The 20,605-nt window shown below is 56.3% G+C and overlaps 1 protein-coding gene across 1 annotated transcript in view; it reads right to left on the reverse strand.

Moving 5' to 3' along the window:
• Positions 1 to 18,682, reverse strand: part of Cspg4 (chondroitin sulfate proteoglycan 4) — a 35,969-nt gene extending 17,287 nt beyond the window's left edge. The window contains exons 1-2 of the mRNA XM_020175890.2: positions 18,501 to 18,682; positions 34 to 197 (exon numbers count right to left, since the gene is read on the reverse strand). Coding sequence (XP_020031479.2) covers positions 34 to 197; positions 18,501 to 18,603 — 267 coding nt within the window. The 5' untranslated portion in view covers positions 18,604 to 18,682. The remainder of the gene's footprint in view (positions 1 to 33; positions 198 to 18,500) is intronic.
• Between the last annotated feature and the right edge of the window lie 1,923 nt (positions 18,683 to 20,605).

Genomic DNA, 20,605 nt, shown 5'->3' on the forward strand with positions numbered 1-20,605 from the left:
ATTCTGTCCTTGTTCCCAGAGGGCATCACTGACCTGCAGGTGTCCGGAGTGCAGCTGCAGCAGGAGGTGGTCAGCCTGGCCTGCTGCCAGGAGAAGCAGGGCTTCAGGCTGTGCCGTGGAGAATTGGAGCTCCAGGTTTATGTTGGTCAGGGCTGTGGCCACGGGCACCTCCAGGTGGCTCTCGCCGAAGAAGGAGGCTGGGTAAGAAGAGGGAGCCAGGGTCAAGATCAGGTCTTACTGAAGGAGGCTAGTTGCCATGGAGATGGACCATGGACCACCGCAAGGGTATTCCACGTTGCTGTGGACCCTATGTGGCACCACCCGTGAGCATCAGTCAGACCCCAGCATCTGGTTGCTCCTGGCACCACACCCTCATCTCATGTCCAGCCCAGGCCTTGGCTGTGAAGCCAGCTGGCCACAGAAATTTCTAGCATCTCAGGTCTTCTTGGAGGTTCCTAAGGCCACAGGTCGCTGCTAGGTCTAGCTCTTCTTCCCTGGACCCCAGAAGGATCTCCATCCTGGGTTGGGCACCTCCCAAGCCCATTGCGCAGGGATGGGGACACAACAGATGCTGTTTTGAAAGTTTAGTAAAGAAAGGCTCCCTGACTTGGGGGCCCAAGGGGAAGCCATGGCTGGCCCGACCACCTGGCTTGGTGGTCACAGCCCTCAGGGCCCTGGGAACAGAGCTTCAGGACAACCACTCCAACCTGAGCTAATTCCAATTCACATCGCTTCTCTAGGTGCCCTTCCATGAGGGCCCCTGGGCACCTCTGCCATGTCTTGACTCCTAGTTTTTTTTTTTTTTTTTTGGTCCCTGACTGGTGCCTGGTAGTGATGCTCAGACAGGCAGGACCCCAGTCCCTGTTTCCCTCTCAGGCTATTCTTCCAGCTGCCTGGAGCAGCGGTGAAGGGCAGCTTGATCTGAGTCTGCCAGGGAGCAAAGGCTCTGAGGGAGGCCAGATGGAAACCACATGCGGTATCAGACCCAAATGGGCCAAGACTTCCTCCATTACTCCGGGATTGCTTCCTGCTCAGAGCTATTACAAGTCCCTGGTGAGTAGGCAGATCCGGCCCCTTTGTCTCCACCATGGCCAAGGAGCCAGGGATGACAACGGCTGAGTTCCCCTTCTGAACCAGGCCAAGCCGGGCTGAAGCTGCGCAGGGCCTGGAAGGGCCTGCGGATCTGCTGGTTAGGCCAAAGAGGGCCTCCCCGAGGTAGCAGACCACGGCTGGTCTGCCCAGGGTAAGAGGTCACCAGGGAGGACCCCTGTTATACCATACTGGGACACTTCCTCCTTTTAAGTTGACACTTCCTCCAGGCAGTCTCCTAAATTTAGCCTCCCTTGATCTCCAAGCAGCAGCCATAATTTCTGCTCCATTTTCCAGTGTTTAGAAGCAAATATAATCTTGCTTCTGTCCGCAGACATCCAGGGCTGGGAGTCGAGAGGAACGAGTGAAAAGGAAGCTCATCCCTGATGGGTTTCCCTGAAGTCTGTGAGCAATCACAGGCCGATGGCCTTGTTAGAGATAAACTGGTGCCAGCCACACATGTGCTGGTCCCTGGCCAGCCCGAGCCAGCTGACATCCGCCCGAGGAAGTAGCATCAGCCACTGTGGTGGAGGGGGACGGAGCGGGGCGAGCCTTGTCTACCCCGTGAGGGACGTCCAAGAAAGATAAAGAGCTCGCCTGCCCGGGCTGAGCCGAAATCCCCCCTGGTGTCTCCTCGTGCCAGCACTGCTGGTACCACCAGCACCTTGTCTGAGCTAAAGGGGTCAGGTGAGAACACCTGCGCAGGTGCAGCCAGCAGGCTCTGCAGGCACAGTGCATCTTGTATCAGTGAGTAGCAGACCAGGAAGCTGGCACTTGTGGGTACCTGTGCGGGTTCAGGGGATACCTTGTTTGTTTGCTTCAGAGCAAAACACAGCCCACTAAACTAAGGCAGCCACAGCCAGGAGGCTGCAGGAGGCTGCAGGATGGAGCTGCCACCGCAGAGGTGGGCTGGAGTGGCTCATAGCAGCTGGCGAGAGCTGAGTGTTGTGTTCTCGGGGATTTTGTATGCCAGGTGATGCTGTTCACGGCGAGAAATTTCTATCATGGAAAGGAGTAGATATTACAATTCAGGGCCTTCCTCCCCACAGAAGGGCTGTTGCTGAGCCAGGAACTGCCTGACACCCAGGAGGAAGGGATATCTCTGCCACCCACACTCTTACCCTGAAGGTGTACGCTAGCTTCCTGGGACGTGACAGAAGCCAGGGATCTGGGCCAGGGCTGGCTCTAACCACTGAGCCACCTGCCCCCAGCCCCCCTCGTGCAGGAGAGAGAGAAGCAGCCTGTTTGGCTAGAGTGGGAGGGTGGCAGGAAGCAGAGGTACTTTCCAGAGAGCTGGGGTCTGAATGGGCCTATTGAGGGGTTGGGCCCTACTGTTTCCTGCGGGGAAGGGCTCACACTAGCAGCCTTGTGCTGCCTAGGAGCACAGACCGGGCAGCCCCCTCGTCCTAACAGAGGGTTCTGAGGTCGGTGCTGGCTGGAGCTTTGGAAATTTTGACATTCCCCCACCACACACACACCTCTGTTCTTCTGCCCTCTTACCGTTTCTGACAGGCTGCGGTCACAAGAACCCAGAATCCCTGTCATGGAGGGAGGAGGTAGTTAGAGGAGGGCTTCGAATGGATGGGGGAACAGGGTAAAGAAGTAATAGCTAGGAGTCAATCCCAGAGGACTTCCTGGAGGAGGTGAAGGGTATAGTGCTGCAGAGAGAAGGGGAATAGGTAGTTTCAAAGGCAAGGCCAAGTGAGAAGCTGGCAGAGATACAAAGGTCCCTGTTGGGTAGGGTAGAGGAAGTTTCGCTCATCCTTAGGGGTTCTGGATAGCTCAAAGGCAGAAAAGTAGAGGGAAAATCAGCTTGGTCCAAGCCAGATCTTACAGCCCGATGGAATTTGGCCTATGACTCTCCTGGATTAAGGAGACCCATGATTCATCAAAACACCAGTCCAGACCTGCAGCAGATGGGTGGACTGCCCTCTGGGTCAGGAGAAGGGGCCTGGGTTCCAGTGTCAGTAGTACTATCCTGTAAAATGAGAACTTCTTCCCTCCCACTCCCCTCTGTCTGTGGGGGTGAGTCCTGGGGGTCCCTCCCAGGTCTGCTCTCAAATGTGGATCCGGAAGAGGGTTCATGGTATAATTGGTGTGGTGGTGGTGGGTTGTCAGGCCTTTAGCATGGGAGAAGCAGGATGCCCAGGGGTCTGGAGGACAAGTGGGAGGCGCAGGCTGCATGGATGGGCCTGTCTGGAGGAAGGTATATAGGTGAGCTTCCAGGCTAACAGGTGTGTGTGTGTGTGTGTGTGTGTGTGTGTGTGTTTGCGCGCGAAGCGTGTGGGTGGCTGCCGGGGTGTTTTGGGTTTGCGTAAAGCTGTGTGTGTGTCTGTGTGTGCATGTGTGTGGGCTTGGAGCTGCCAGGACAGAGCAGCAATTGTGTCCAGGCCTGTCCTGCCTCTCGGTGTCTACCCGCTGTTACTTGGCCGGGCCCGGCTCCATGAAAGAGGTCGTGTGTTCCTGGAGAATTCCTGCCTCTCCTGTCTGTGCCCATCTTGAGGTCTGCTGAAGGTGGAAAGTTCTCGCTGCTTCCCACCCTTCCTCCCAGCAACAGGGCATTGCTGTCTGGGCCTTAGGGTGGGTGGTTCCATCCCTCTTCCTGAGACCCAGGGCTGGGCCCCAGAAAGAGCCTGTGTGCTTCCCTGCCAGTCCCCCTCTAGATGGGCAAGTGAGGCCTGGCTCCCCAGCCAGCCACCCTCCAGGGTTGTGCTGGCATCTCCTGGCTCCATTGGTGACCATTCCAGAGATATGAGTGAATGGGAACCTGGGTGCTGCTCCAGCAACTGCCAAACACAAGGCTTGCTTCTCTGTGTTGTTGTTTTTTGAGGTAGGGTCTCGCTATGTATCCCAGGCTGGCCCCCATCCTGCCTGAGGTTTGCATTTCCTATGCCCACCCTCTGCCTGTCCTCAGAAACCCAGGGGCGTGGGGACTAGCTAATTGTCCTCGCCCTTTGTCTACCTGTGTTGCTGCCTCTGCCTCAATCTCTTCCCAGTTTTGTCCTTGCCACCCCCCCACCATCTGCCCCATCCCACAAACCCTGCCCTAGGACAGTCTGGAGAGCCGGGCCTGGGGCCTCTGGCCATTTGTCCCCTGTGCCCCCTACTCTTTGGATGCTGAGTCTCCCATATCAAGTTCTCTGCAGCCCAAGCCTACAGAAAACTCCACTTCCCAGATGGACACCGGGAGGCTCCAGGGAAGAAGCCATCCGAGGAAGAGCAGCAGAGAGAGGCTGCAGTTCCAGCCCAGCCATTGTCTGAGCCCCACCCCCAGACTCCCCCTCAGCACCCCACTCCCTGGCAAAGGACCCCTGTATGTTTCCCGCGGCATTCCCCACTGCCTGGGGCAGCCAGGCGGGCCCCACAGCCCGCGTGCGTCACGGGAAGCCCAGCATTCCTGGGTGTCTGCTGCATCCTGACTTTATAAGGGAGAAAGCAGGAGCCCAGAGCCATGGGCAGAATGGCCAGCAGGGAGTGCCCAGGACCCAGCCGAGGGTGGGGACAGGAGATCTGGGTATTCAGAGGGTGGGGGATCACCCATGCTGATTCACACATTCACTTACTCACTCATTCACACACAGATACCGTAATACAGGGATGGAGATGGGGGAGGAAGACCAACAGGAGAGACAGAACACCTGAGAAAGATCTGAAGTCTTAGAATGAGAAATAAAGACCCCTCTTTATAAAGACTGGATGCAGGGATGCAGATCAAGGTTGAGGAAGGCCATGGAGCAGGAAAAGCCAAGAGGGCCAGAGGTGGGAGGCTGGCAGGAGTCTGCTACTGTGGCCAGTGAAGTATGTGTGGGGGGGACCCAGCCAGCTGGGAGGGGGGAGTGCTGCTCTGGGGGAAGCTGGATTTCTCTACCCTGGATCCTTAGGGTTTGGCACCAGGGGTGGCAGTTCCTGGCTCCAGGTCTGGCTGAGCATCTCCTTGAGGTAGCTTAGTGGGTGAGTGCTTGGGAGGCTGAAGAAGGAATAAAGGAATAAAGGGCTGTCTGTCTCCCCTTGAGAGTGTATGGAGGAAGCAGAGGGCCCCACATGAGGACTGAATGCTCCTGTGTGAGAACAGGAAAGGACCAGGTGCCCTGCTCCAGCAAAGGCCCTCCCTGAAGTCACCCAGCACTCAGGCCAGGTTCCCTCCTCTTATACCTCCAAGGGACTATCTCTCTTTTTTTCCCCCTACTAATATTCTGCTTTCAAGCTAAGCAACCTCGAGGGGCTGGCTGGTCTTGTCTGATTTGCAGCCAGAGCCTGTGGGTCTGGTCTCTGTGCTCTGCCCCTCTCCATTCTGAGCTGGGAGCATGAGGCGAGATAGGAGAAGCAGCTCGCAGACTTGCCACAGTGTGTGTGTGTGTGTGGACATGCACAGGTCAGCATCACCAGACCCTGCGTGCAGGTAAGGACGCTGGCATGAGCCCATAGTCTAGCCCAGCTGTGGCTCTGGGTATTACCCAGGACTGGAGGTCCCCCTGCCCATCACATCTGTCTCCCCATCTTCTCCGGGGAGAAGCTGCCTGTGGGCCTAGCGGGTCACAGTCCCTCCCCCAGCATGTTCCACAGACCCCCAAGGCCCTGTCATCCCAAACCACACTACTGCCTTCTCCTCAGCTCTGAACTCTGCAGGTGCCAAGGGCAAAGATTTCAGTTCAGACCAAAGGGATGAAGTGGTCTTCCCAGGGGTGACAGTGGGGTCACCTGAGCCAAGGTTAGAAGGCTCAGTGCTGGCCAGGGTTGCTGCCTGGGAGTGACCCACACACCTACAGAGCCCAGGGGGCTCCCTCCTCCTTAGCCATACTAAACCCCTGATTCCAGATGGGGATTCTGTAACTGGGGCCAACCCCAGTTACTGGGGCCACTGGCGCTGCCATATGAACAAGAGCAGATTGGCTCAAAATCCCATGGGACTCCAGACAGCAGTCACCCCCTCTGAGGAGGTAAGACCTTATTCCAGGAAAGCTCTAGAACATGAAGAACCACTGGGTTCCTGCGAGGTCCTCTGCTGGGGTCCAGGTAGACCCACTCCTCCTTACTCCAAGAACTCTTGAGCTCAAGACTTACACTCAGGGGTCTTGACCTTCTGTTTGGTTGCCTTTCTGGACCCTGGCAAGGCCAAGGAGGCCAGGGCACCAACATGGTTTCCTCTGCTATGGCCTGAGCCCTGGCCTCAGTCACTGGTCTTTTAACCAAGTGCCTAGACTTACCCATAGGGAGGGGCGTTTACTGGGAAACATTTCCAAATTAGGGATCCCCTCTGGAGGGTGAGCGCCCTGAGAGAAAGCAGGAATGGGTGGGGTGCGAGATGCCGAGTATGGCTCATGAGGCCTATGGGGGCACCAGAATTGGCGCCCTGGGCTCCCAGCCACGCGTCCCAACCCCGGGGCCATATAGGGCACAGAGGAAGTAGGCGGGAAAATAAGAGGTTTTGATGGAAGCAGCATCCCAGAGTCCACCCAGGCTGGAGGGCTGGGATCCGGGAGCAAGCGGCTCAATGGAGTCTTTGTGGAGCCCTACTGCTCCCAGGCCCCAGGCAAGGAGGGCGAGGCTGATGTGGTGGAGAGCAGTTCCAAGAGGCTTTTCCCTGCCTTGTAATTTTCCTCCTTGTGCAGGAAGATGGGTGGATTTCCAGACCCTTCTCCACATCTCCAGTCCCCTTCTTTCCATGCCCTCCCCAGGCTGGGGTAGGGTTTCTGGCAGGGGAGAGAAAGAGGAGGGACCCTCCCCTGGCATGGGGCCTGTCTAGCTCCCTGGCCACTGTGTGACATCTCCCTTTTACAGGTGAGGAAACAGAGGCTCAGGGAGGGCATTCCCCCGTGCGACATCCTCGTGGGGAGCAAGGCACAGCCGGGACCTGAGCCCCTGTGGGTACCGTGGGTGTCAGCAAGGGGCGGTGCAGCAGGAGCCTGTGCACACAGAAGTGGCGGCTGCTTTGTGAATCGGAAGTGGAGCATCTGTGCTGGCCCCAGTGGGAGGAGGGTGTGAGAGCTGGCCCCCTGCCTGGGAAGACACACTTTTTCCCTCTCTCCCCCCTGAGGCTCCTTCTGTCAGTGTGGGTGGAGGTGGGAGGAGCAGGGCAGGGAGGGAGCGCATCTGCTTTGGCTGGGCTGGTAGGGCAGCCTGGCCTCTCCTGAGTGACTGGAGGGGTAGGCTCTGGGACTGCCAGGAGGGGGAGGGCTGGCTAGAGATGACTAGGTGCAGAAGCAGTGAAAAGTGCCAGGCCTGCCCACTGGGCTTGGAGGTCAGGTAGGAGGTGGGGGAGGCAGGGGGTGTGAGCTCTACCCAGGTTGGGAGTTGCCCTTGTGGTTGGATCAAGCCCTCTCCCAGGAAGGAAGCCTGTGGCTTATCTCTGAGTGTCTGTCTCCTCAGCTCTGCAGCTCTGGCTGAGAAGCCACTAGAATAGGGTTGTTGGGCCCCCTGCCTGGCAGGCTGGCTTTGGAGACAATGAGTGTGTGAGTTTGGACAGTGGCTTGCACCCAAAGCCTGGTAGCCCAGCTTGTACACAACAGACTGTGTGCCTTGGAAAGGTCACTGGCTCATCTGCGATAGCTCCCAGTCTGACACTTAGTGAAGAGGGGTGGGATGACCTACAGACGGATGTCCCATGTCAGATGCTGGGTCAGAGGTGATCTGCCCTACAGCGTGTGCACACACAGACACATAGTCTCCACTCAGACCCGTGCTCCCACAGTCCTCTGGGCTGCTTTCCCATCTGTGAAAGGGGACCTAGATGAAGAGACTGACCCACACCTGGACTCAGGCCAGCTCAGTCCAACCAGAAAGGGCTGGTAGAAAGGTGTGGTCACTACAGTGGATACAGCAGAGCCACCTTTGGTCCAAATTGTCACAAGCCTAGCCAGGCTGGAAGCTTTTTGGTGGACCGAGGATCAAACCCAGGGCCTTGCATATTCTGAACTTGCTTTACTACGGAGTGACACCCCTACAGGCTAGAAGCTCTTAAGGACAGAACCTAAGGCCTGTGTCCCCTGCCCAGGCCACTTGCACATCCACGAGGCTATGAACATATGCTGATGGAGGAAAGGTCAACATCTAAGGGAATGACAGAATGAAGTACAGGTGGCATTTGGCCCCTTTGGAGGGATTTTCTATCGGAGAGCTGTCTCACACAGACCACAGGAGAGTGTGGCAAGGAGGGTGGGCCAGGAAACCTCAGGTTTCTGCTAAGTGGGTCCTACAGGGATCCCCAGACTGAGGCTTGGCCTCCTGGGCGACCTGCCTCCTGCCAGACTAACTTCTCCATGGCTCCCTGGCAGCCTGAGGCCCTCAGGAGCTGTACTCACTGCTGCACACCCTCTCCGAGGCTGCTGATGTACCCACATCTCTGGTAGCAACTCGCCAGGGCCCAGGCCCACTGCCAATGCCCCTGGACATCTGGACCACAAACCCCCATACCCACTCCATCCATGGCAAACCACACTCGGGGTCTTCCCTCCCCAACCTGCTCAGTGATGGCCCAACCATCCAGCCTTGCTGGGCAAAAATCTGAGAGTCTCCCTGGACTCTCTTCTTCCTTTCTCCCCACTGCTAACTGATACCCATATTTCATCTATCCTGCCCCTAAATTCTCCTTCAAATTCATCTTGTGTCATCCCACAAAGCAGATCTCCACCTCTCCTTGCCAGGCTTAATGAACTTCCTGTTCATTAAGTAACCACAGTTGACCTGAACTGAGTTCCCTTTGATGGAAGTCTTCAATGGCTCTCCATTGCTCCAGGATCAGGCCCCAAGCCTCTAGCATGGCACAGAAGGCCCTGGGTGACCTTGCTCCTGCCCGAGGCATTCCCACTCACCTCCCTTGAACAGGCTATGCACCAGCCTCACTGGACCTCGGGCTTTTCCACCCACCCTAGCATGGCCCTACTCCCTGTCTTGGCTCCTTACTATAGCAAGAAACAGTCCTCCCACCCTTCCCCACAGCCCAAGGAATCTTCTCTGCTTTTGGGGTGCAAAGGCACCAGCTGTAGCTCAGGGAATAGCTGTATTGCTCTCACCTCTCTCCGCTGACACTGTGTGTCTTGGGGACAAGACTGACCTTGTTTGGTGAAAGGAGATGAGAGGGAAGGAGGGAGGGAGGGGCAGCATATGCCCTCAGTTGACCCTGCTGGGTGGGGTGTTACCTGGGAGCTTGCCCTGGTCCTCTTCTCCTTCCTCTCACCCCCAACCTCCTTTCCAGTCCTCCTGGCCTGCCAGGGTCCCTGTGCTCAGAGGCAGGGGGCTGGACACAGTGGCTGGGGAGGGGTGGGAGAGGGACCCAGCCAGGCAGTGCTTTTCTGTGCCTGTGGTGACCAAGTCTGGTGCTTGTTTTTAAAGAAAATAGAAGCAGAGCCCCTATTTATAGCTGGAGACAAGGCCACAGACAGGGGATTTGAGGCTGTGCAGGCTCCTGCTCGGCTGAGCTGGAGGTGGGGCCATTCCCAGGCCCCCTGCTCCCCTTTTCTCAGCCCCTAAGGAAGTAGCTGTGGGATCCTGACATTCCCTGGGACAGGATGTAGCCTATGCTTTGGTGCAGGGGAGGGGACTTGGGGGAGAGGGATGGAAAATTTCTCTTGGGATTGATCCCTGGGGCCTAGCACCCTATGTTGGAATGGTGGAGGTGGGTCTGTTATATCTATGAGAAGACAGAGGAGGACCTAGGGGTGCCAGCTACAGGAGGTGCACTTCAGATTGCCACCAACCCTGGGTAAAGGATGACAGAAAGAAAAGCAGGGCCAGAGAGAAGAGGGAGGCAGTCATGGAGGCAGGGATGGAGGAGGAGGAGATGGAGAGAGGGATGAGGAAGTGGCGGGGGGTGGGGGTGGGGGGAGAGGGAGACAGGGAAAGAGAGAGAGAGAGAGAGAGATGGCAGAAAGATGTTGAGAAGTGAGAAGCAACAGGGTGGGGGAGAGAGACAGAGGGTGGGTGATGAGTGAGAGAGAGACAGGGTGGGGGAGAGAGAGAGTGGCCCAGGAGAGAGCTCTGTGGCCCAGCTGTGAGAGGAGACAGGCACAGCAAGGAAGGCTGAAGAGGGGATTCTGTCCATACAACATCTTCATGGAGCCAAGGCGTGGTGTAATGTCTGAGGGGACTCGGCTGAGCAAGGGCAGGAATTAGGCATCTCTGTGGCCTTTACCCAGAGCCTGGAGACCTTCTGCCCCTGCTGATCTCAGGGGCAGGCCTAGGTCTGTGGTGACAATGACAGGCGGGGTGGGGGAGCCAGGCGGGGGAGAGCCCATGAAGATGGGCCCGGTCACCAAGATCTCTAGAGGATCATCCTAGATGGGAGGAGGGGCAGGGCAAAGGTAGACCCCTTGGTGACATCTTGACCTCTGACTCGCTAGGGAGTGAGTGCTGGAGAGGTTACAGGCCAAGGCCACGCCTCGGCTCACACCTGCTGCCAGCCTGTACTCAGACCTTCCTGGGTTGTGCTTATTAGGGGCTGTGAGCTGACTGCGGGCGGCCTGGGTATGTGTCATAGCCACAACTGGTGACTCAGACAGTTAAAAAAAGGAGCATCCCCAAGCAGTGACTCAAATGGCTCTGGAGGGGCTGGGTGGGTCTGGCAGGGACAAGATGGGGTGGTCTGGGTTTATTTTTGGCAGTGTAGGGCCAGGCCAGGGGGTGGAAGAAGGGAACCGGGGGTGGAAAGGAGCGGCTACTCTCACCCTGGGAGAGCCCCAGGGCTCACTGCCAACTTAGGGGAGTGGCTTCTCAATACCAGTGGGCTCTGTGAGGCAAGGCCGCCTCCCAGCCCCATTCTGGGCCCAGTCTGCCCTGTGGTGAGACCCCGATAAGCAGTCAGCTCTCAGAGTTTTAGAGCTGATCTAGGAGACTAGAGATCCCACTCAGAGGCCCACAGAGGGACTGGGGCTGCTGAAGGTCACACGGCAGGGCCAGGTATCTTGACTTGTCACACAGAAAGCATCAGCTCAGGTCCCTACCTCTTCCTTTCCCAGATTGCTCGTAGTCAAGGAATGAGCCCCCATCCAACTCAGCTGGGCTCCACATGGGTGACCAGAAGCACATGGGCCTCAGATGACTGGACACGGAAACTTGGCTCGGGGCAGGTGCCTGGATCCTATTAGCACATATCCGGGGAATTGGGTGGGTCCTGCCCAGGGGTCTGTGGAGACCTTGAGGTGTCCACACAGTGGGATCTCAACCCGGGGGCTAGGGCTCTGGTGTCCCTGGGCCAGGCTGTCACCTCTGATCTCACGCCTACACACACCTCAGGCATCACCAACACCCCACAGAGGCTCCCTCACCTCCCCTGGCCTGGGTTTCTGCTTCTCAGGAAGCACCCACCACTGCTTATCATGAATGGTTGGAAACAGCCCCATGGGATCTCTGCTAGTTGAACCATCTCATGTCACGGGGTCCTGGCCAGAGTCTGGGTGTGTGCCAGGAGGGGACTCCTGAGAAGTTGACAGAGCAGGGAAATACAGGCTTCTGGGCTCCAGGCTGATCCCACTGCGTGGACCCCCTGTAAATAGTCCTGGTGCCCATTCTCTTCTGCTCCCCACCTGCTCTGTGGACAGGGTCTGAGTCTACATCTCCCATATGCTCTAGTGGGGTTGTCAGGCCTTGGGAAAGAGGCCCTGGAAGGGTGGGAGAGGCTGTCTCTGCCTCTTCTGACAGTGGTAGGGGGCCCTCAGCCTTGGTAGCTGGATGCATAACCCCTACCCCCACTTTCTGCAGTGTCTTGGGCTGGCTGATATCCTCCTGGGGTGCCCACTTTCCCTACCATGGCGCTTATTCCCACACAGACCCTCTCACAGGGTACCTCCTCCAAGTCTTTACCTTGGAACCTTTCTTAAAGGGTTCTGGCAGGAACCCACCCCAATCCCCCACAGGGATGCCCTCTCTTCACAGGAGCAAGGCATAAGAACAGTAACACCAGCCTCAGATGCAGACACTTAGCATTTACTCCAGACCAGGCACCAATTCTCCTCTATCTTCAACCCCTAATGGGAAATCATTCACTCCTTTTAAAGGAGAAATCTGAGGTGAGAGACAGGTCAAGTTACTTGCCCAAGGTGACACATGGAGTGGTGAGGCTGGAATCCAATCCTGGGTGCCCTAACACCACGCTTGTAACCACTCTGTGCCTGGCCTCTTGCTTCCTGGGAAAGGTTCCCTGGGGCCTGAGTCAGGAGGAGTGTGGGAGGGGAGCTCACTCTTAGCCCAGATACTCCCCAAAACAGTGATTTGTTCTTTCCCTGACCAGAGTGGGAAGAGTGTGCGAGTGAGTGAGTGAGTGAGTGTGTGTATGTCTGGGTCCGGGCTAGCCTGGCTGGCCTCCAGCTGCAGGAGAGCCGGTGGCTGTGCACTGCGGCTGTGCACAAGTGAAGGGGGCAGGGAGGGGCTGGTGTCGTGGGAATCAGCATTCTGGGCGCGTTGATATTTATAGTTGTCCCCTCCTGAAATGTGGGCGGGAGAAAGGGTTGCTCCTAGGTGGGAACGGAAGTTGGTCTCGTCTCCCTGATCCCTTCTGGGTCCCCAGAGAGTAGACTGGCCCAGGCCAGAGGCCCTGCCCTGTCTGTGGAGCCAGGGGCTGTGTCCTGACTTGGGGGTTGGACACTGTCCTTGCCAGAGCCTGCTGAACACACACACACACTGAAGGTCAGGACCAGGGGGCAGAGGGCAGGTGAGGGTAGGAGATCCAGGGCAGGGCTCTAAGAGAGAGACAGACCAGGCCATAGGTCTCAGAATCATTTGTGGTTAGAAAACACTCCCAGAAGCCGTGGTGACAGGCGAGGAGACCAGTTGCTGAGAACAGCTCGGACAGAGACAGAAGGGTGTTGGGAACAGTGGATGAATATCTGCTGGCTGGGTTCATCAGACAATCCCTGGGACCCAGATCACCTTGACTGTGGAAGCTGAGAAGGGCACAGCACGGTAAATGGTACTGATCATTGGGCCTGCAGGAGTTTGAACTCAGGGCCTCAAGCTTGCTAGGCAGGTGCTCTACCACTTGAGCCACTCCACCAGCCCCTTTTGTGTTGATTATTTTCAAGATATGGTCTCACTTTTTGCCCAGGCTGACTTGGACCACCATCTTCCTATTTGTGCTTCCCCTTGTTGCTGGGGGTGACAGGTGTGCGCCACTGACTGTTTGAGATGGGGGTCTCTCAAACTTTTTGTCCAGATTGGTCTCAAATTACAATCCTCCTGATCCCTGCCTCCCAAGTAACAAGGATTATAGGTGTGAGCTACCAGTGCCTGGCCATAACAAGGTTCTTGCCTCCCTGGAAGTTCAGGAATGTCCTGCTGACTTCCAGGAGGAGCAGGAGTGGGCTTCTGAGGCGGGAGAGACCCCAGTGCCTGGGCCTGGCAGCCAGGAGGTTGGGGTCATGGTTTGCTCCCTGTCTTCTGGCTCCTTGACTACCATACCTGGGGAAGGACATCTCCCAGGGAGCCCTGGGTTCAGTCCTGATTAGTCTGATTCTTTAATAACCAGGAAGTTAAGTTCTTAATGCCTTCTCTCCTTCTCTCTCTCTCTCTTTTTTTTTTTTTTTGGACTACTATGTAGTCCAGTCCAGGCCACCCTTAAATTTGATCTTTTCCTTCCTTGCCTCCCAAATGTTGGGATTATAAGCGTTCACCACATCTGGCAAAATCTACATCTTACACAAAACCCAATCTATAAACATTTGTTCAGGGAGCTGCTAATCCCATATTCCCAGGTTCAACTGCTTCCAGGTGGGTTCAGGTGTGACCTCTAGAGCACCTTGAGGCAGCATGTGTTCTCTGATTGGCTCAGTGATACCCAGAGAAATCTTGGTGGGCCAGCCCTGCACTCAACAATGTTGTGGAGAGTCTTGGAGAAAGCAGAGGGGACATCTGTCCCCACGGAGCTGCTGGTCCTGTGGGGAGGCCATTACCACCAGAGAATGAGGACAAAGGGCAGGGAGACCTCGTCCCAGTCCACTAAGATTATGCTCTGTGACTCTGGGCTAGCAGCCTCCCCTCTCTGAGTCCCATTTTCCCTCTGAACCACAGGGGCCTTGGTTGGGGGTTTCTGCAGTGAGGTCTGGGGTGGGTCACAGCCTTACTGGCACACTGCACCCGTTAAGGCAAGAGATGCACACACTGAAACGTTTAAGCATGAGCCATGGCTGGCGGCCTCCCTAATGCACACCAGTTGGCAGAGCTGGCTCCTTGCAGGCTGTGAGCCGGCGGGCGTGGGTAGGCGCTGAGCAAGAGGAAGGAACGGTCAACAAGACAGCCACTGTCCCTGGCCAGATCCACCCACGCCACCTCCAACACATGGGTGAGCCATGCCACCAAGCCACCTTGACAGCAGCCTGTAGGGCTACACCCTACATCTGAGACAAATGCAGCTTCATCTGCTACCCTAGTTGGGGGAGGGGGCCTCGCTTCTGCTACAAAGGGGGGTGGTTGGTGTGGTGGGGGGCACTTGCTGGAGGGACAGGAACAGAGATCTGGACTACTCAGGGAGCTAGTTCTTTCCCTGTTGAGGCCTAAGCCTACTGGTGGGTGGGGTCCACCAGCTGATCCAGGAAGGTCTGAGAGCCTACAGAGTGACCCAAGGAAGTCCCTGCTTTTCTCTGCTGCTCAGTGCTACCATGGGGCTGCAGGACATCATGCCAGTGCCCACCAGGACTGTCTCTGGAGGGAAGGGTTCAGTCTCAGTGACCAGATGGCCCCGCTCTCCATGTTTGGAGGTGTGGGTCCTCCTGAGAGGCAGAGAGTTAGGAATCTCTACCCTAAATGTGGTTCATTCCAAGACTGCTCAACACAGATTTGAAGCAGTGGTAACACAGTGTGTGTGTCTGACCCCTTGCTATGTCTGTACCTGGAGAAAGTCTTATCTCTGGAAGGCTCTACAGATCTGAACCTAAGTTGGGGCAGAGGGGCCAAGAGTTAGAGAGGTGAAGGATCAGAGGACCAGGGAGGGAACAGTCCCCTTTGTTAATCTGTTCCTGGTCCTAAACAGAAGCCACAGCTAGGCCCAGCACCCCTGCCCCATCCAGTGCTCTCTTCCTCTCCCAGGTGCCGCTCAGCCCTGGTTGCAAGGTAGGGGGCTGGGAATGAAGCAGCAGCCTCTGGAGACTCCTGGTAGCAGTCATTTCCACAGGGTCGGTGAGAGTGGCCATCTCTATAGCCTGTGTGTCCTTGTGTGTGTGCCCCATCTGTGTGCACCAGCAAACAAGCTATTTCCAACACCCCTCCCCTGCCGCCCCTCCTGGGCAGCACGCCCAGTTCCCAGACTCAGCTTATATACTTCCTCCGGGAGCTTCATACACGCCTGCTCCCCTCCCGCCAGCAGCCAGCCGCCTGGCCCACCTGGTGTGGCTCCCCCTCCCCCACGGCCCCCCAAGCAGGCAGAACTAAAAGGCCCTTCTTGTCCTGCCTGGGCAGGCAGACCTTGGGAGAAGGTTCAGTTATACTTGGTTCTGAGACAGCTTTTCTAGAGTCGGGGTGGGCTGGGCCAGGGGCTCTGGCCCCTGCCCTGCTCAGAGGTCTGGGGCAGCATGTACAGTGCACACAACTCTGAGTCTGTCCCCAGCACCGCTGGTCTCCTGAAGTCATACTCAGAGGCAGCAGGATTAACCCAGGTTCTGTTTCTTGAACCTAGGGCTCCATGGCCTTGCTCTTTAAGATACTCCATCAGTAAGGCCTGGCACAGAGGTTCACACCTGTAATCCCAACTACTTAGGAGCTATACATAGAAGAATCATGCTCTAGGCTTGCCCAGGCAAAAACTCCAGACCCTATCCAAAAAATAACTAAAGCTAAGAGGGCTGGGGGCATGGTTCAAGTGGTAGAAGACCTGCCAAGCAAGCGTAAGACCCTGTGTTCAAACCCAGTACTACCAAAAAAAAAAAAAAAATGACATTCCATCAATTCTCAGCCCCTCCAGGCATTGCACGTAGAGCCCACTTCAGCCTCTCACAGTCAGTGAGGCCAGGCCGGGGAGGAGGTTCAGAAGCCACTGCCCGTCTACCTTCCTGCACTGGGATATGAAGTCCTTTCCTCTTTGCCTGCCCTTTTAGCATATCTCCTTTTCAGCCTCCCCCAGCATGTGCCCCGCTGCTGCGCACCTCCCCCGGAGCTCAGGAGAAGCTAGACACCTAATTTATCACCCAATGAGGCAGGGCTGGGACTCTTCCTGGGCAGCTGGGATTCTCTGTGGGACTTTGCTTCCTCTCTGGGGGCTCAGTTTCCCTGTCTGTTCAGTTGGGAAGTTGTCCAAAATGGTTTCCAAGGATATCTGACTCCCAGGCCTTGTGCTCTGGATGCAAGAGAGTCTCCCAGCATGCCTTACTCTGAGACATGAGAACTCAAGGGCCTCTGGGTCTGGGGGGGGGGGTCCAGGAGAGGTGAGAGTAGGGGGCTTCCTCAGATACAGGTTGCCCCTTTTGTGGTCCGGGACAGGGGTCTGTGAGATGGGCTTGTGGACAGGTGCTCTGTCATGGGAAAGAAATGGGTACCATTTCTTTCACTTCTTCCCCATTTCCAAATCCTTCCTAAAGACAAGGGTTAGTTTAACATTATAAAACCCCATGGACACCATGCTGCTCTCCTGCCCTAAACCTTCTTTGACTCCTCATTGCCACAGGGCCTAGGCTGTGGGCTTCCTTTAGCCATGTAAGGTTTAGTGGCTCAGCCCAATAGCGCTTCCTGGCCTGTGTTCAAAATATGCTTTCCTGACAGGTTTCTGGCCTTCCTATCTCCTCTCTCTCTTACACCTACCTTAGTGCCCTTGTTCAGGCTGAGTAGTGCCTAGAGACTCACTTTCCATCCTCCAAGGCTTGGTTCAAGGGCCACCCTCTGTCCCTCCCCAGCTTGCTTCTGATTTTCTCTTCTCTACATTTTTTTTTTTCCAGTGCTGGGGATCAAACCCAAGGCCTCATACATGCTAGGCAAGTGCTCCACCACTAAGCTACTTCCCAAGCTCTTCCTCCACACTTTTCATCTGAATCTTTGCCTACAGCACTAGGAACTGCTGTTTGAGTTTGAATCTGCTTTTCTGCCTCCTGAATGAGTCCAAGTTCAGCCTGTCCATTTCTGGGCACCCCTCATCGTCTAGCACAATGCCCCACGTTGTCAGTGCTAAGAAGGTATTTTGAGAATGGTTCTCAGTCAAAGACCAAAGAGGTGGGCTGCTGGGATATTTCCTGAGGCAGAGCTGGGGGCTGGGGATGAGTTGACCCCCCAGTCTCCTTGGTGCTCCCTCACTGGGATGTCTATCCATCACCCAGGCTATGAGCTATTAGGGAGTGGGTCCTTGCAGTAGGAACAGGGGATCCACTCTGACTCACCCCAGTGCAAGGGGGGTCCTCCCTGACTCATTTCCCTTCTGGGTACCTCGTGATGCCCTCCTTGAGAGCTGGCTTCCCCATCTGATGGGAAGAAGGGTGTGGCATGGGTCCCTGAAAGGGAGACTCAGGCTCTTCTGCAAAATGTTGCTTTTGGGAATGGTCCCAAAAGATGTAGGCTGAGGCCTGATTCATACATGGGGAGTAATGACTGACAGGTCTTGAGGCCACAGATCTTATGGCATAACTAGACCATGCCTTCACTGAAGGAAGAATGGTGTAATGCTGGGAATCCTGGCATTGTGACAAAGCAGAGATGCGGGCTAGCACCTCTCTAGAAGGCAAACTTTCATTCAGTCTCTGCTGGGATCAGACACCAGTGCTTGGAACAGGGAGGTGTGGCAGGGCTGTCAGAGAGACAAGCCTTGCTGGTGCACAGGATTTCTGGGGGGTGAGAGCCCTTTTTCTTGAGGCTAAAGAGTGGGTGGTCCTGTCTGTCACCAAACAAGTCCTCTCAGCAAGGAGAGAGGAGATGGAGAAGCAGAAGGAAGAGGCCAGTCAGTCGGACCTCCTGGGAACAGAGGAGGGGGACCCGGAGAGGGCAGGGTGTAGAAGGCTAGAGGCAGCTGGAGGAGGTGGAGGCCAAGGTGTGTCGGGGGCAAACACAGGGTGAGGCAGGGTGGCTCCCTCTCCACTGCCCTCCTCACCGCACTCCCCACTCTCTGTCCAAGGCCTCCGGAGCGGGAATGCCCACTTCTGTCTTTGGGCACCAGTTTGGTCTCTCCAGCCTGTCTGTTGAACAGAGCCAGGATGGCATTAGTGTGGCTCCAGATGGTGGGTATCTTGTATCTTGGACAGTTCTGGAGAGCAGAGCCAGCCCTGGGCAATCTGACGCCAGGGAACCCTGGTCACCCGTTTGACAACTTGGGATAAGCAGACCCCCCCCCCCACATAACCTGAGATCAACAGCTTTCCCTAGAGGTCCTGTGTCCACTCCAGTGTGGACCCCAAGAGACCTCAGCTTGGCGCTGGAGAAGCGTAGCCCCCTGGACTGCTGATCCGGGGACCACTTCTGTCCCCTGGGGTCCCTTTTCCCTCCCCTGGGAAAACCCTGGTCAGGGTCTCACTCACCAGGAGATGCGGGTCTGACCCACAGAGCCAAGGTCAGGGTCAGGGCCAGGGCCAGGGCGGGGACTGGCGGCGGGAGCCTCGGGGGCCGCGGGCTGGGGCGCATCGCGGCGGCTGGCCGGAGGGACAGCAGGATTGGGCGCTGCGGAGTGGCGAGTGCGGAGTGGCTCCGGGCCGAGTGCCTCGCAGCCCGCGCACTTAACTCCAGGGGCGGGGCGGGCGCCGACCCGCGCTCCGGGCGGCAGACGGGCGGGGGCCCCCGCGCCTGCCCCCACCCCCAACCTTCTTAAAGGGCCCGTGCTGGGGCAGAGGCGAGGGGACCCTTACTGCTATGTCAGATCCAGACCCCACCGTGGAGATTTGGGACAAAGCCCCAGGAGGATCCAGACCCCCTGAGCTCTGACTCCAAGACCCCTGGAGACCCCTTCTGGGAGGAGGCCTGAGCTGGACCAGCCCCGGCACTTGTCCCCCTCCTCTGCCCTTGCATGGAGTGTGTAACCTTAGGGAAGGAAGGACAGATGTCCCTACCCCCCACAGGCCCTTTGCCGTTGAGGTCTCTTCAGAGCCCCGTTTTCGCTGTGAGGACCTGCGAGGCTCTGGCCACTGGTCCTGCCACCTTGACTTCTTCGCCTGGCTGTAAAGGAGAAATGTCTGGACTTCTCACAGGGTATCATTTGCCTCAAAGCACCCCTGCAAAGTGTGTGGGCCACCCCTCCTTTTATGGACACGGATACTGGATCAGAGCTGGAAGTGGTGCTACAAAGCCCCAGGTGGAGCACAGGTCCCTTGTTATTTGGAGCCTGAAGTGCAGGTCTCCTGACCTCAGAATCCAGTTGTTCCTACTTGCTGGGCTGCCTCCTGGAAATCTGGCCCTGGATTTAGCTCCTACCTAACAGCTTCAGCCTGGGCCCTTCTCCTCTTGGCTCCCTCCCAGGCTAGAGCTTCTGCCTAGTCCCAAACAGGAGTTGGAAAAAGGGGAGCAGTGCTGTAGGTTTCCAGCACCTAGAGGGTAGACTGAGGCGACAGCCTCAGCCTCAGCATTGCTCGCCTTGGAGTCTGGATCCAGCCAATGGTGGAAGAACGGCCCTGGAAGGCTCTTCCTTCATCTCTCACCCAAATTCCTCTGCTTCTGCCTGCTCCAGCCCACAAACTACCTCACCCCACCCCACCCCACCGTGCACCTTCTTCCTAGTCCATCCCTGGCCAGTGACAGGCCTGCAATGTGTATAGCAAGCACTTCATAGTTTGTAGCAAAGCTGAGTCCCACTTTGCAGATGAAAAGACGGATATAGAGCAAGATCAAGGGACTTGAACAAGTCTACTCAGGGGGGAGCCAGGTCTTTGAGCCCAAGCCCAGTGGTGCCAGGTCCCCGTGGTGGGGATGAGTACTGGTCTTGACTCCAGACAGACCCGGGTTGTACTCTCAGCTCTCCTTTGACCAGCTGTGTGTAACCTTGAAAAAGTTCTTTCCCCTCTCCACGTCTCACTTTCTTCATTTGTAAAACTGGGTGTGTGAGAATTAAATGCTTTAATGTATCTCACGTGCCTATCCCAGAGCCAGGGCATACAGTAGGTGCTCAGTGAATGTCCTTTTTCCTCCTTCTGTCATCTGCACACCCCAGTGCTTCGCCATCTCCATACAATTTACACAATCCCTTCCCTTGATGGGATGTCAGCTGTGAACCTTGAATTTCCCCTCCAGAGGAAGCTGCATACAGTAGGTGTTCAATAAATGCTTGCTGGGGTCAGCTAAGAAGCCAATTGCTGTTGTTCTATGGGGATTTTGACAAACCTGAGCACTCCTATCCAAACACCCTAGAAGGTCTGGGGCAGGAGCTGTACCCCAATGGCCTCAGGGACAATAAAGCCATAAGTCCACAACTTGTCCTTTGTTCTCCCTCTCCCGAGTCAGCAAGACACCTGGCCCTTATTAAGGACTAATTACTGGCCAAGTATGGGTCTGGGGTTTGTGAAGCAGCTTGGAAGACTATTTGGAAGGAAGGTGTTTTCTTTTTAGGAATGAACAGGAAAGAAGGCTTTTGCTCCTTTATGAATCAAAAATTTTGGTTGAGATGTCCACAGGTCCCATGTCCCCCATCTCTGGTCCC

Source organism: Castor canadensis, chromosome 19 (assembly GCF_047511655.1).
Source record: "Castor canadensis chromosome 19, mCasCan1.hap1v2, whole genome shotgun sequence".
In the NCBI taxonomy this organism is placed as follows: domain Eukaryota; kingdom Metazoa; phylum Chordata; class Mammalia; order Rodentia; family Castoridae; genus Castor; species Castor canadensis.